The sequence below is a fragment of the Bidens hawaiensis genome, unplaced genomic scaffold (assembly GCF_021521415.1).
Source record: "Bidens hawaiensis isolate Kalapana, Puna unplaced genomic scaffold, B.hawaiensis_p1.1 tig00004192_1, whole genome shotgun sequence".
Lineage (NCBI taxonomy): Eukaryota > Viridiplantae > Streptophyta > Magnoliopsida > Asterales > Asteraceae > Bidens > Bidens hawaiensis.
Window position 1 is genome coordinate 1,898,122 of NW_027491249.1, and position 16,847 is coordinate 1,914,968.

The 16,847-nt window shown below is 32.1% G+C and overlaps 1 protein-coding gene across 1 annotated transcript; it reads left to right on the plus strand.

Annotated features, from left to right (window-relative positions):
- The first annotated feature begins 4,636 nt into the window (after nt 1-4,636).
- Nucleotides 4,637-13,815, plus strand: LOC143625665 (ABC transporter G family member 35-like). The gene is made up of 19 exons (XM_077095949.1): nt 4,637-5,024; nt 5,587-5,796; nt 5,905-5,989; nt 8,503-8,662; nt 8,739-8,869; nt 8,979-9,069; nt 9,373-9,674; nt 9,756-10,354; nt 10,438-10,708; nt 10,787-10,940; nt 11,038-11,100; nt 11,242-11,381; nt 11,494-11,826; nt 11,917-12,291; nt 12,374-12,507; nt 12,624-12,851; nt 12,932-13,103; nt 13,204-13,458; nt 13,543-13,815. Exons 1-19 carry the CDS (start codon nt 4,669-4,671, stop codon nt 13,813-13,815), a joined length of 4,332 nt encoding a protein of 1,443 aa, XP_076952064.1. The 5' UTR covers nt 4,637-4,668.
- Nucleotides 13,816-16,847: the final 3,032 nt, after the last annotated feature.

Here is a 16,847-nt window from a genome sequence, read left to right on the forward strand (position 1 = left end):
TTCTTTTACGCGCTTTCGGTTGCTTCGGTTTCGTTAACGTTCTTTCTGCTTTTCTTGCATGTTTATCTTCGATTTCGAGGTGAGTTCTTCATAGACCTATTTTAACGCTTTATAATATTTTGGGGTGTAGGATGTCACAAGTTTTTCTTTCGTTAGTTATGCGCTTGTTTACAAACCAATTCACTTATATCGTACATGTTAATATTATTCGTGCATATTGTTTATGATTATACGTGAACTTACTTACAACGTGTTTATTGTCTTTATGGTGAAAGTTACGCAAACGCAAACACATACACATAGTGGGAGGGTCCGATGGGACGTACCTGCGCCGTCTAACGTTACGACTTCGGTTGTTTACGTAAGATGATTCTCATTTCCCCGACTTCTACGGCTTCGGCTAAATGAACGGGAGGACGGCACTATTTGATTTCATTTACATTATGTTTGAATATTTATTGCATGACGATCATCGAATGACACATTTTATATATATTTATATACGCAAAAACTTATGAAAACTCACCAACATGTGTTGTTGACAAAATATATTATTTTAAACGTGCTGCAGGTTGATACGATGAAGTGCCAGGACAAGAAAACTAGTTGTACCTTAGGATTATGTCAATGAATAATATTTGTTTCATTTAGATGTAATGTTGTTTGTCTCATTATCAAACTATTTGTGTATTTGCGAAATTACGTTAATAAAATAAATATATCGTCACTATTAATAGTGTTACGAGCTTATGAGTGATCTTTACGTTGCACCCGGGTGTATTTCGCTTAAAGCCGGGGTGTTACAATTAAATAGGTTATTTTTCACGGTGTTACACTCAATACACTCAATTAAATAGGTTATTTTCACGTGTTACGATCTTTCCGGTATGTTAGACATAAAAATTTTGAATGCCCGTATAAGGTAGAGGTTCTGCTTAAGTTATTATTTTATTATTATATGTCTTAGACCATAATCAAGGATATAGTCCAAACCTTTATCATAATTATGTTTACAAAAGATTTATGTATACAAAGGTTATAGTTAAAATAATGTTTCTTTATAATTAAGAAACATAAGCTTTTACATACAAAAAGATATAGTCAAAAATAGTTTCTTTACGATTAAGAAATATTATATGCAAGAGAGATAGTTAAAATTTATGTTTTATCGTGATTAAGAAACGTAAGATTTTACATACAAAGATTATAGTCATTTAATGTTTCTTCTTAAAAAAGAAACGCAGCACATGATTTGTAAATAAATGAAAAGACTACAGGTCTAAATATCTTATGCAAAAAAATGATCAGTCAAGGTTTAAAGCTATCAAAACTAGACTAAAGGTATGTAGCTAGATCAAGAGATGATTCGAGTATTTATATAAACCTATTTTATTATAGGTCAATAATCATTCATTCACAAAGGTTTTCAAACGAGATCACCACATCATTCAGAAAAGACAATCACAGGTGAATGCGTTAAACCTTTTACAGTCAGTCATTAAGATAAACAGGGTTGTTTATCTTAACAAGTCCGTCAAATATTTATATGAGATTACGTGATCTCTAAATTTAAGGGATTATATGATCCCTAAGTCACAAGGTGGAAAATAAAAGCAACTCAGGACCGAGTACACATATGTCTGGATCCAAACATATCTGTTTAGCCTATCAATCAAGGCTACATGACCGCAGGCTAGCAGTCATAACAAAAGTTCTCCAATGGGCATCAGTTCCCAAGAACCTTAATTGTGTGTGTATGGCAAGTGGCACAAGTTCCCATAAATAAGAGACGTTTCTACTGAGTTTGTTCAAGAAAACTATCTTGTCAGTCAAAGATTTTATAAATGTTTTTAGAGTTAACGATTCAACAGCATGTCGCTGACGTATTTTCCCCCCGCATTACAGGAAAGATAGTATAATACAGATAGCAAGGAATAAGAGTCATTCATGGAGTTAGAAGCTCGCTTATAGAGATGGCTCAGTTTTTAATCATGAAAATATTGAAATCAAGATTTAACAAGGTTTGTAAATCAACTACTGGGACATTTATTATCCGAGAAATTTTCAAAATAAATTAATATTTTATTATAACAAAGACTTCTGCTAAATAACCCATAACTCTGATATATTTACAAAACAGGTACCAACTATAGGTCGCACGCCTAGGCCCTAAGTCGGGGTGTGACATACGGTGTAAAGGTGAAAAAAGAACAGTGAGATTCATGTTCCATTGGTATAACTGATACGAGTTGAACGGGTTGGAAAAAAGTATAGCTTAAATAAACGCGAGTTACAAACAATAGCGTCAAGTTGTTATTCAACCTAACATTTTTTTATCGTCTTGATTTAGCTTCAAAAACCAAAAATGTGTTAAATGTGATTCTAAACTTTACATAATATAAAATGTTGTTCAAGCTTTGTCCAACGAAAATCTTTTTAGCATTTTTTTAGTATTTAACCTTGGTGATAGGTTTGACCCATTTAAACTTTTTAGCTAAAAATTAAAATCCATGTGATATTTTAACTTACGTCAACTGAATTTTGAATTTTTATTGATAAGCGTCTTTTAAGTTTTTTTACACACAAAGACTATCTATGTAAATTAGTAATTGTAACACTCCAACTTTAAGTGGATGAATAAAACAATTATTTATGAATGTTTTGCTTAATTAATATTTACCTCAAAACTTTAATCATGGAAAGCCTAATGCAAGAACAACCACCATCTTCCCATTATTTGCCATTCTTGCTCACCAAGATAGCTATAGAGAGACACCATCAAGAAGTGAAGATAGAGCATGAGCACCCGAATTATACCTCAAAAGAATGCATTTGTTTCCTAAGGTGCAACATTCGAAGCACAATGTACTATCAGGAGGACACAAGCGCCCAAATTATACCTCAAATAGCAAAGAAAGGATGAAGAATATTGCTTGAATACCTTAGGGCTTAGACTTTACTTATTTAGGTCACATACCATAATGGTATTTCCCTTACATATATTATTATTATTATTATAATTATTATTAGCTTTTATATAGCTGTTAAACTGTGAACTTATTATTAATATTATTATAATTAGTAGTAGTTTTTATATAACTGTTAAACTTTGATTTCCTTTATTTTGCTTCATACACATGTACTTAGAGCCGAGGGTCTCTCTGGAAGCCACCTCTTTATTCCTTTGGATAGAGGTACGGTGTGCCTACATCCCACCCTCCTCAGACCCTACTTATAGCTTTGCTGTCGGTGGGATTTCACTGGGCATGATTGATTGATTGATTGATTGATATTTTTTCTCATAGTGTTTTCTATTTATCTTGTATGTTTGTTGCTTATCACATAACTCTGTTTATAGTAGGCTCGGGAATTCTCAATAGAGCTTTGAAGATGATAATGTGCATTAGGATGAGAATGATTTTTGTATGTAATGTGATTTATAAACATAAAAATAGAGAATATTTTTAGTTATTTTAATTGGACGTCTTGAACTTGGAGTGTCTCAGCGGTTGCGTTTACACATGCGACGTAGTTCTTAAACTTAAAGATTTTATAGAAACATGCAGCGGAAACATAAAATCTTTCTTACCCGAGGATACCATATCCATACATAAACATAAATAAATTTTCTGAAAACAAAATAAAACATAACATAATTGGAGTTGAGATGTCAGTCTTCTGCCATGTAATCCTCGCCTTAGTGCCTGTCATGCCCTTAATGTCGCACACTCACTAACCTGATGCGCATAATAAAGCCAGAATTGTTGAGTGCATTATAGATTTCATAGCATTCATATATTCATAAGTTATTAATGAAATAATAGCCCATACGTACTACAAGAGTACAAAACGTAGTATGATAATACCATGCCTTACATCATAAGTTAAAAAGTTTATGAATATGTTTATTTAAATATATTTGTAAACAATGGCAAATTTTGAACACAAAATATGGATGGGTCGAAGAATCTTGAACAATAATTTGAAAGGGCTGGACTCAACACACATAATTTTTTTTTAATGATATTTTCAGGAAAATTACACTATTGAGCTAAAAAGTTGGGTGGGTAGTGGTCCGGCCTGGCCCACACAAAGATCCGTCCCTGTTTGTAAATATATGCTTGTAATCTAGTGTGGTTATCATAATGATATAACCTGCTTGTAATCTAGCTGCAGTATATATGTGAATGTAGAAACTCCGCTAGAATCAACCGCATAAAATTCTTGTATATCGTTTCTATTTTGTGCCACTCTGTTCCTAGCAGCCAGATAGCCCTAAGACAGTTTCAGCAGCTCAGCACCACATGCATCCCAAACCCAGTTTGTTTATACACCTAATATAGTATAATCGATCCAGTGACTACAACTAAACACCGAAGTTTAAAGAAATTAAAATATTGTAGATATGTTTGGATCGATCTTTAAAATGGTTGTACAAAAGAAATTTATTCAGGCAAAATTAAAAGCTGCATTTTTATTATAATATAATATCTGTGGGTCATAAACCTACAAGAACAAAAGTAACAATAAAAACAAATAAATGAAGCACGACAAAAAACTAGAATCGTTAAATAGCTAATGAATTAGCAATGCAAACACAACATGTCTCGTAACTGGTAGAACCTTAATCTTTGTAGCACTTGGGTGTTCTTAAACTAAAAAAGAGGGATGGAGGAACACAGTGGAGTAAACATCATCAGAAGCATAAGTAGGGGAGTGGAAGAGGTGTTCTCCAGGGGCAGCAGCCCTTATCAGCGGAGCAGCCCCGGTTCTTTGGCGGACGAAGAGGCGTTGCGATGGGCTGCTTTGGAGAAACTACCTACTTACAACCGAGTACGAACAACCATCTTCAAGAATTTTAATATTTCAGCTGATCTGCAAGACCGAACACCGTCTGAAAGGTTATTGCTGGATGTCGGGGAGCTCGACGCGAGAGCACATCAAGAGTTCATTGACAAGATATTCAAGGATGCTGAAGAAGATAATGGAAGGTTTTTGAAAAAATTCAAAGATCGGGTTGATAAGTAAGCCATACTCTATTTTTTTTCGAACTATCAACTTTTATAAACACCAGCACCCAAAATAGAAACACCGAAACACGCCCTGCCTCCACAAGCCGGAGCACAAAGCAACACCAAAAAACAAGTTACATGAATTTAAATTTACACCAACTCAACCAATCTATCGATCTATGTTTTGATCTATATATATTTAAACCAAAGAAATCCGAGCGATTTAAATCCTTACTCTAATTAATCAAACCATTTTTAAAGATGTTTAAGACTGCCTTTATGTTATTTAATTACTTGTTTTCTTAGTTTGGATGTTTCTATAAATTATTAAATGCCAGTGAAAAAATGTTTGAGGGAAAAAACAACTTTGAATGATAACTTTTAGGTAGAATTGTTTCTTTCAAAGAAACAAAGTGTGTGATTATTAACTTATTATTAGTATTATTATTAAAATTATTTTTAACCACTAATGCTTTACATCTCCTGCTCACTCCATAATCACACCAAGTTTTTATTCCTTGCCGGGATGAACTCAAGACTTTACATTTAAGAGGCTTGTACCTTTGTATTACAGGGTTGGCATCTTTCTTCCCACCGTAGAAGTTAGATTTCAAAACTTGTCGATTGAAGCAGAATGCTATATCGGTGATAGAGCACTTCCATCGCTACCAAATGCCGCCAGAAATTTGGGCGAATCACTTCTTGGTTGCATTGGAATCAATTTGTCTAAGAAAACCAAGCTCAGCATTCTTAAAAATATATCAGGAATAATAAAACCTTCAAGGTACATATATATAAATGTACCATAGTGTTCTCAATTATAGATCCAAAACAATTAAAGCATGTAGTTTATTAGTGAGTGTACGTAACTATGAATGTTTTTATGTTATAGAATGGCACTTCTATTAGGTCCGCCATCTTCTGGGAAGACCACTCTTTTGTTGGCTTTGGCAGGGAAGCTCGACTCTAGCTTAAAGGTTAGTGTGTTTCGATGTAAACATTACTTTTTAATAATAAGAAAATGTCATTAATAAATTATCATTCATGTCATTAATAAATTGTATTTTGAATTTTATTGAATAGTTATAATGATGGTATTTTTATATACTCTGTACAGACATGTGTAATTACATCTTATTGGAATATAGATACAGAGCATTTTCATCCTTTCTTCTATCTCTAAATAAAAAATTACACTAAAACTCACTATATTTTCTCTTTCTATTTTAATTAAATAACACTTTTTATTCCTTTTATCATTACATTTTCTCTTTCCTTCACTCACAACACTCTCAAATATATTAAAAAATTACAGATGATGAACGGTAACTTTTGAAATATACAGAAAAATCACTATTTTTTCTAAAATATAAAAATTTTTACTCACAACACCCCGAATCACTCTCCAAATTATATATATAAAAAAAAAAAAAAACCCTCACACAAAATAAGGGGTTGGATGAGAATGCTCTAAGCCCATAGCTCAGTTTATCTCTATACTCCAATACTTTTTTGACTAGTAATGACATTTATCGCTACTATTAAATACAGTATTGAACATTGTTGGCACATATATAAAATCATTAGTACTGACCTTTAGCATAACAGAGCATTAACTTGCCAATGATAATTCAAGTCACCATTGATCTTAGTTGCCACCAAAGACCATTTTTCATGTAAAGTTTCCACCAACCATGCAAATCCGAAGGATTTTGACCAAGGGCTGAGCTCGTTGACCCCATCAGGGGCGTTACACCTTGACCAATCGGGGAGGTTGCCCTAAACTAGTGAACCCCGCCAAGGGGACGGTGTCCCTTGGAAATGGACTGATGGGCCGTGGGGTTTCCAAGGAGGTGACCATTGCAATTAAAAATTTGAAATATATATATATAGGGTAAGGATCCTAAGAGAACCATTGGTAAATTGAGAACTTTGAGAACCATTTTGGACCACTAAAAAAACCCTCTAAAAAATATTTAAAAAATTATAAAACAAACAAAACCGAAAATTTTAAAAAAGTAAAAAAACCAAAATTCTTATATTTAATTCCGGTTTCATTAAAAAAAATCGAAATTTTTTTTTCTTTTTAATTCGTATTATACCTATACACATACGTATACTTTCATTTAATCTCTAGTTACGTAATATACACATATGTACATTATCATTTACCTTAAATTATACATGTGTGTATAGGAAAAAACATGTGTGTACATATTATACATATATGTATAATAAAAAAAACCGATTTTTTTTTCTTTTTAATTCGTATTATACCTATACACATATGTATATTTTTATTTAATCTCTAGTTATGTAATGTACACATATGTACATTATCATTTACCTTAAATTATACATATGTGTATAGGAAAAAAACATGTGTGTACATATATGTACATATTATACATATATGTATATATATAATTTAGCTAAACCGAGAATTTTTTTTTACGTTTTTTTTAGAAATCGGGATGATAAATAAGAACTTTGGTATTTTTACTTTTTTTATTTTTGTGTTTTTTTTTTTATGATTTTTTTTTATTTTTGAGTTTTTTTGTGGTCCAAAATGGTTCTCATAGTTCTCAATTCCCAAAAAGTTCTCACATAATCTGATCCTATATATATATATATACACCTAAATGACAGTAACGCAACACTTTACTAACTAAACCACTAACACATAGTCTAATGCTAAAATTGGTAAAAGTAATACGTATTCTTACTACTTTTTATTGTTCGAATTCAGTAAACATAAATAAGGTTTGATAGGTTTATTGTTTATTTTATATCGATTATCTTAAATATTATATTTTCATCAATTGCATGTATAATAGAAGGTCTCAAACTAGTATTAAGTATCAGTGACTATCAAGATATCTCTATTGCGTCACTGAATAAAAAAAGGCATATCAAAAATTTAAAAATATGTAACACACTTTTAGATGCTTGTCCTATTTGCATTCTTGTATTACTTTTATATTCGGTTGAGTCCTTACTATACTAATCAGATGAGTGGATGACTCGATAGAAGCCATGCTTAACTCAGAAACATACTAAACTCCAGGTTCAAGGAGAGATCACTTACAAGGGTTAGCTTAATTAAATTGTACCACACAGGACCCAACATTTTATATTGCTTTTACATATAACATTTTAAACTGATTGTTGTAAAATCACCTAAATCAATTAAAATTATTAATGTAAAAGCAATATTTTAAAAGGTTGTATCCTTATTACAAATACACAACGTGGTAAGGGGCTTTTTGGTAGCCTTTTAATGATTGTTAAGAGGCTACCAAACAACCCCTAAGTTACTTTACCTAAGATGCGAATTTCCTATATAATAAGTTAATGTGACATTAATAGTTGATGCTCTAAGTTTTCTATATAAACATTTGACATAAAGATGAGCATTATTTGTTGTTTTTCTATTAAGTTTAGAATATGAGATGTAACTAAATCAACTCACAAACATACTAAACTCCAGGTTGAAGGAGAGATCACTTACAATGGTCATAAGCTCAATGAATTTGTACCACAAAGGACGGCTGCCTACATAAGCCAATATGATGTTCACGCCGGAGAAATGACCGTTAAGGAAACTTTAGATTTCTCAGCACGATGCCAAGGAGTTGGAACGAGAATAGGTAATTCCTTTTGAAAATAATGATGTATTAAATTTTCACACAAACAAATACCATGTATAATCTATTAATGATATAGAATTGCTGTCGGAGCTTGCAAGAAGAGAGAAGCAAGTAGGGATTTTCCCGGAGGCGGATGTTGACCTTTTCATGAAGGGAACTGCCATAGAAGGAGATGCTAGTAGTTTGATTACTTACTACACTCTTAGAGTAAGATAGAGCTTTTCAAAATGCTATTAATTTCTTTTTAATCATTAATTAATTATTATTTATAGAATATGTTTACGAATCAAAATTTTCGTTTTCTAAATGGAAACAGATATTGGGCCTAGATATATGTCGGGACACATGTGTGGGTGATCCGATGAGGCAAGGAATATCTGGTGGACAAAAAAAACGAGTAACCACAGGTTAACTAGTCTCCATATCTCTCTCTATATGTATGTATGTATGCGCGTGCTTTATGCTAAGGTTGAAAAATATAATGTGTAATTGGTGATATATCATGTAAAGTGATTGACAACTCTAGTACTCAATATGGAAACTAAATAAATTTACACTAGCGAAGAAAATAAATCAAATTACATAAACAGATAAATCAAAAAATCGTAATACGCTTGTTACTTATGGTAATCTTGCATTGCATGTTTGAATAAGTCATGTCAATGTAGGTTGTTTACGTTTGGCTTAACTGTATTATCAAACTAAAACAGGAGAGATGCTTGTTGGGCCAGCAAAAACTTTGTTTATGGACGAGATATCAACAGGTCTCGACAGTTCCACCACATTTCAGATAGTGAAGTGCTTGCAACAAGTTGTACACTTCACTGATTCAACAATCTTGATGTCCCTACTACAACCCGCACCGGAGACTTTTGATCTTTTTGATGATATAATATTACTATCGGAGGGACAGATTGTGTATCAAGGACCACGAGAAAACGCACTTGAATTCTTTGAGGCTTGTGGATTTAGGTGTCCAGAGAGAAAGGGTACTCCTGACTTCTTACAAGAGGTATAAATCACCATTACTTAATAACTAGCAAACTTGATATAAAGTTCATCAATAGATTTTCATATATCTTCATGGTGCCAGGTTACCTCTCGAAAGGATCAAGAGCAATATTGGGCAGATAAAAGCAAACCATATAAATATGTCTCGGTATCTGAATTTGTTGAGCGGTTCAAGCAATTTCATGTGGGTGAGAAGCTAAACAATGAGCTCTCGGTACCTTATGACAAAAACCAAAGCCATAGAGCCGCTTTAGTCTTCCAGAAATACACTGTGCCCAAAAGGGAGTTGCTTAAGGCGTCATGGAATAGGGAGTGGTTGATGATGAAAAGAAACAGTTTTATATACGTTTTCAAGACTGTACAATTCATCATATTAGCCTTGACGGGGACGACTGTGTATTTTAGGACCAGAATGCATTCGAGGAATGAAGAAGATGGTTCAATATATATTGGAGTACTTGTGTACAGCTTGCTCCTAAACATGTTTAATGGTTTAGCTGAAATTACCTTCATCATAATAAGGCTTCCGGTAATTTTCAAGCAAAGAGACCTCCTGTTCTACCCACCATGGGCATACACACTTCCGACATTCTTGCTTCGTGTACCAATAAGTTTGTTAGAGACTAGCCTTTGGATGGCCATAGTATATTATGGTATTGGCCTTGCCCCTGAAGCTAGCAGGTAACAAATACTATTGTAGTTGTAAGACATCTGTTTTTTACTTTTTACCACTAACAAGAATATACATTGTCATTCATGTGTAGGTTCTTCAAGCACATGATATTGGTCTTAATGATCCAGAATGTGGGAGGAGCATATTTTAGGCTTATTGCTGGGATTTGTAGGACAATGAACATTGCAAACACAGGCGGAACCCTTGCGCTTCTCTTCATATTTCTTTTAGGTGGTTTCATTCTTCCCAGAACTCAAATTCTTAGCTGGTGGGAGTGGGGATACTGGGTTTCGCCGTTGTCATATGGCTTTAAAGCATTTGGAGTGAATGAGTTCTTTTCACATAGGTGGATGAGCAAAATGGTAAGTTATTAACTATTAGCCTAAACCAAAATTTTTTGAAAAGGAAGCGTGTAACTTAATTTATTTTGATGTTCACAGAGTATGGACAATAAAACAAGATTAGGCACAGCAATACTAGAAAACGTCGATATCCCAAGCGAAGAAAGTTGGTTTTGGATAGGTTTTGCTTCTCTTGTAGGTTTTGCAATTCTCTTCAACATCCTTTTCACTTTTTCCCTCATGTATTTAGATCGTAAGTTTTTCGTAACCTCCTAAAAGTATTAAAGAGTGTTATAACCCCGTGTAGCTTAACCGGTTACTAACACTTAGTTCTCCAATTAAATTTCTAGCCCCTGGAAAACCACAAGCCATCATCCCCAAAGAAGCATCCAAAGGAGTGGAATCTAAAAAAGGTACCCATCAACAACCAAGACTCAGTATAATCATAAGGAGAAATTATTTCTCTTATATACAATTGATAAAGATTCGCATACAAAACTGCATGTTTTACTGTTTATGATATATGAATATATATGTATGTATGACTTTTGTAGACGAATCTTCGGAAAAGGAACTTGTAAGAAGTCAATCGAACTCTTACGATTCTAAGGCTCCTAAGAAGGGAATGGTTCTTCCGTTTACTCCACTTTCCATGTCATTTGATAACATGAACTATTTCGTTGATATGCCCCGGGTAAATTCCTAGCTCTTTTACCTTGTTCTCAATTTAAAGCGCCCATTAAAAAATTTAACAAGAATTGTAGAGGAATGTTCATTTGGAAATCCAATGGTTATTTAATAAACAGGAAATGCGAGAACAAGGAGTGACAGAAAATAGGTTGCAGCTACTTTGTGAAGTAACAGGTGCATTTAGACCTGGAGTTTTAACTACATTGATGGGAGTTAGTGGCGCTGGTAAAACGACATTATTGGATGTTTTAGCAGGAAGAAAGACAAGTGGTTATATTGAGGGAGATATACGAATATCAGGATTCCCAAAGAAACAAGAAACATTTGCAAGAATATCAGGATACTGTGAACAAACCGATATCCACTCTCCCAGTATCACTGTATATGAATCTTTGATTTATTCAGCTTTTCTTCGCCTCCCAAAAGAAGTCAGTGATGAAGAGAAGATGGTATATTAAATTTTACTAAATCAACTTTGAATAAGCAAGATGCTAAGAAAATATGATAACTAATATTTAGTTGCTTTTATTACTTTTTAGATTTTTGTACGTGAAGTAATGGAGCTTGTTGAACTAGACAATCTCAAGAACGCAATAGTGGGACTTCCAGGAGTTAGCGGTTTGTCAACCGAACAAAGAAAGAGGCTAACAATTGCCGTAGAGCTTGTTGCTAATCCTTCAATAATTTTTATGGATGAACCGACTTCTGGGCTTGATGCAAGAGCAGCTGCCATTGTAATGAGGGCTGTTAGGAACACGGTTGACACAGGGAGAACTATTGTTTGCACCATCCATCAACCCAGTATCGACATCTTTGAATCCTTTGATGAGTTGCTACTATTGAAAAGAGGTGGACAAGTAATCTATGCTGGACCACTAGGCAGGAATTCCAAAAATGTTATTGACTATTTTGAGGTATTTTACTTGAAAAATAAACACTAAAATGTTTTAGTTGATATAATACTAAGATAATAGTATAACATTATCATAATATCAGGAAATTCCTGGAGTTTTAAAGATGCCGGAAAAATACAATCCCGCAACATGGATGTTGGAAGTCACTTCCAGTGTTGTAGAGGCTCGACTTGGCACTGATTTTGCCGAGCATTTCAAATCATCAGTCTTGTATCAGTAAGTTTCTCTTATAAAAATCATAATAGAAAATCATCTAAAGATTGTAAGTTATAATGATGCATATATATGTATATATGTATTTATGTATGTTTGTATGTATGTATGAACCATAGAAAGAACAAGGAGTTGGTGATGCAGTTAAGCACACCTCCTCCAGGAGCAACAGATCTTCATTTTGGAACACAATATTCTCAATCTACTTGGGGACAATTCAAGGCTTGCACATGGAAGATGTGGTGGAGTTATTGGAGAAATCCTGATTACAACCTTGTGCGTAACATCTTCACGTTGGTTGCGGCACTCCTGGTTGGAATAACATTTTGGAAAGTCGGTGAAAAAAGGTCACACTAACACACTTGAACATAACAACAAATATGATGGTGTTATGGAAAACAAAATTTCTAATAGTTAATATTTTCAGGGAGAGTAGCAACAATTTAACCACAATCGTTGGGGCCTTATATGCCGGTGTATTCTTTGTTGGTATGAACAATTGCCAAACAGTGCAGCCGGTAGTAGCCTCAGAAAGAACGGTCTTTTATCGAGAAAGAGCAGCTGGAATGTACTCAACTTTACCATATGCCTTTGCACAGGTTAGTGTTTGCATACGTTTAACATGATTAATTACGAGTAAGATTTATTCATTGTTATAAGTTGCTTCAAACTAATAAACGAGAAGCATTATTTATCCAGGTGATTGTAGAGATACCATATGTATTTGTTGCAACAACATATTACAGTTTAATAGTGTATGCCATGGTGTCATTCGAATGGTCGGCAACCAAATTTCTTTGGTTCTTTTTCGTCAACTTCTTTTCGTTTCTATATTTTACATACTATGGATTGATGACTGTTTCCCTCACACCAAATGAGCAAACAGCAGCGGTAGTAGCCGTCTTATTCTACGGACTCTTTAATTTCTTTTCAGGGTTTTTCATCCCAAGACCAGTAAGTCTTAACTAATACTAGTTCTATTTGAGTATTTTCACCTTTTTTTAATTGTATAATGATTAACACATTGTTGAATTTCAGAAAATCCCAAAGTGGTGGGTATGGTACTACTGGATTTGTCCAATAGCTTGGACCGTTTATGGATTCATCGTTTCGCAATATCATGATATTGAGAACACCATCAAAGTGCCTGGGATGCCATATGACCCGCCCATGAATTGGTATATCAAAGAATATTATGGTTTTAGATTAGATTTCATGGGTCCTGTTGCAGTTGTTCTAGTTGGGTTTTGTGTGGTATTTGCTTTCATTTATGCCTTCTGCTTAAGGACCCTAAATTTCCAAGTGAGATAGACATACATCACATATTTCTAAATATGTTTTTATGTTTTATTTTAAACTCTAACTAGAACTTGTTGGATTTATTGTATTTTTTCTTATTGTTTAATATTAATATTAATGTCTATGAGATCATAATGGGATATTGTAATTCAGTATATATATATATATATATATATATATATATATATATATATATATATATAGGGGTATAGGAGTGGGTTCTAGTGAAAACTCTTTTTAAAGAGAAAACTTAAAAACTCTTAAAAACTTCTAAAAAACTATTTCTAACTTTTTTTTTAAATTTTTTTTTAAGTTTCTTTTTTTTCCATTATTCTTATATGTTGTTATTGGTTCAAAAAAAAAACTTGTCGGTAACCTCGTCGGTATAGTGTGCATGTGTAATAGTGTGCATTGTATATATGCAAAAGTGTTTGTATTGCATAGAATACAACACTATTACACATATTTGATAGATACTATGGTATATATGCACACATCGAATACACATTAGTACGTATGTGTAATACAACATTAACGCATATGTGCACCACATCGACTTTTATTTTATTATTATTTTTTTTCCATATAATACAACACTACTACACATATACAATACACAAATACTGAATATATACAATAAAACACTATTAAACTCAAAAATACATAGTAATACACATGTGTAATACAACGGTATCGCACAGTAATACGTATGTGCATAACATCGGGTTTTTTTTATTTTTTTTATTTTTTTATATTTTTCGAGTGAAATATAAGAATAATGGCTGAAACAGAATTTTGAAAATATTTTTTTATTTTTAATTAAAAATAATTCTTTAGGAGTTTTTAAGAGTTTTTTAGTTCTCTCTAAAGGTGAGTTTCTCTTGATTCTCTCCCTAGGGGTATAACCCATATATATATTTTAACTCTTCCTACAAAACTATGTATTTTTATTTTAACCATTTTCTATATATATATATATATATATATATATATATATATATATATATATATATATATATATATATATATATATATGTATATATATAATTGAAAACCCCAAAATCCTAGGTGTCGCGATGTAGTCGCTCCCCTCTTTAATGGAAGCTATCAGATTGCTAAATTTTTAAATGGAGGACTCTCATTGATTTAACCCAAAGTCATGGGTATAGGTCTTATCAAAACCAGATAGCTTTTAAACCGGTTAAAACATCTCATTAAATTAAGAATTAATCTTACCAATTATTTGATAGGAAAATCCTATAAAATAGGGATATACTAAAATTTAATATCCAATTTAAAAATAAAAAGATATTATTTATAATCAATAAACAATTTTATAGTAAAAAACATAAGCAGGTCATGGGTCACAAAATCCAGATAGCTTTTAAAGGGGTTATAACATATTATATTTTGATGAAACCCTTTCATTATCAAACCTTAAGTATATTATTAACTTTCTTATAATAAAGAAAATTAAAATCTAAAAAGTAAATATTAAAAAATGAAAAATGTAAAACAACTATTCTCTCAAGCCATCAGATTGGTTTATTTGTAAATGAAGGCTTCTCACGCATTTGATTCGAATTCACGGGTAAAGGTCTCACCGAACCCATATAGCTCTTAAACGGGTTATAACATCTCATTATATTAAAAGTTAATCTCATTAAATATTTGATATGAAAATCCTATAAAATAGGGATATACTAAAAATTAATATCCTATTTTATTTAAAAAGATATTATTTATAAATAAGAAACAATTTTATAATAAAGAAAATAAATGGGCAATGGGTATCATCAAACCCAGATAGCTTTTAAACCGGATTATAACATATCATTTATTTGCAAAACTATTTCATCATCAAACCTCAAGTATATTAATTATTAACTTTCTTACAATAAATAAAATTAAAATCCAAACATACATATATAAATATTGAAAAAGAATAATGTAAAACAACCCCATAATACGGGGGATAAAATCTAGTATTTAGTAATATATATAAACGAAAACCCAAAAATCCTATGTGTTGCGATGTGGTCGCTCCCCCCTTTTATGAAAGCCATCAGATTTCTTGATTTTAAATGAAGGCCTCTCATTGATTTAACCCAAATTAATGGGTATGGGTCTTACCAAAACTAGATAGCTTTTAAACGGGTTATAACATCTCATTAAATTCAAAATTAATCTTACCAATTATTTGATATGAAAATCCTACAAAATAGGAATATACTAAAATTCAATATCCAATTTAAAAAGAAAAAGATATTATTTATAATTAATAAACAATTTTATAGTAAAAAACATAAGCGGGTCATGGGTCACCAAATCCATATAGCTTTTAAACGGGTTATAACAAATCATTTATTTATGAAACCCTTTCGTCATCAAACCCTAAGTATATTATTAACTTTCTTACAATAAAGAAAATTAAAATCCAAAAAATAAATATTAAAAACGAAAAATGTAAAACAACAATTCTCTCAAGCCATTAGATTATTTTATTTGTAAATAAAGGCTTCTCACGCAATTTGACCCGAATTCACGGGTAAATGTCTCACCAAACCCAGATAGCTCTTAAACGGGTTATAACATCTCATTTTATTAAAAAATAATCTCATCAAATATTTGATATGAAAATCATATAAAATAGAAATATACTAAAAATTAATATCCTATTTTATTTAAAAAAAAAAGATATTATTTATAATTAAGAAACAATTTTATAATAAAGAAAATAAACGGGTAATGGGTATCACCAAAGCCAGATGGCTTTTAAACCGGATTATAACATATCATTTATTTGTGAAACCATTTCATCATCAAACCTCAAGTATATTAATTATTACCTTTCTTACAATGAATAAAATTAAAATTCAAACATACATATATAAATATTGAAAACAAATAATGTAAAACAACCCCCGTAATACGGGGGATAAAATCTAGTAATATATATAAACGAAAACCCAAAAATCTTATGTGTCGCGATGTGGTCGCTCCTCCCTTTTATGAAAGCCACCAGATTTCTTGATTTTTAAATT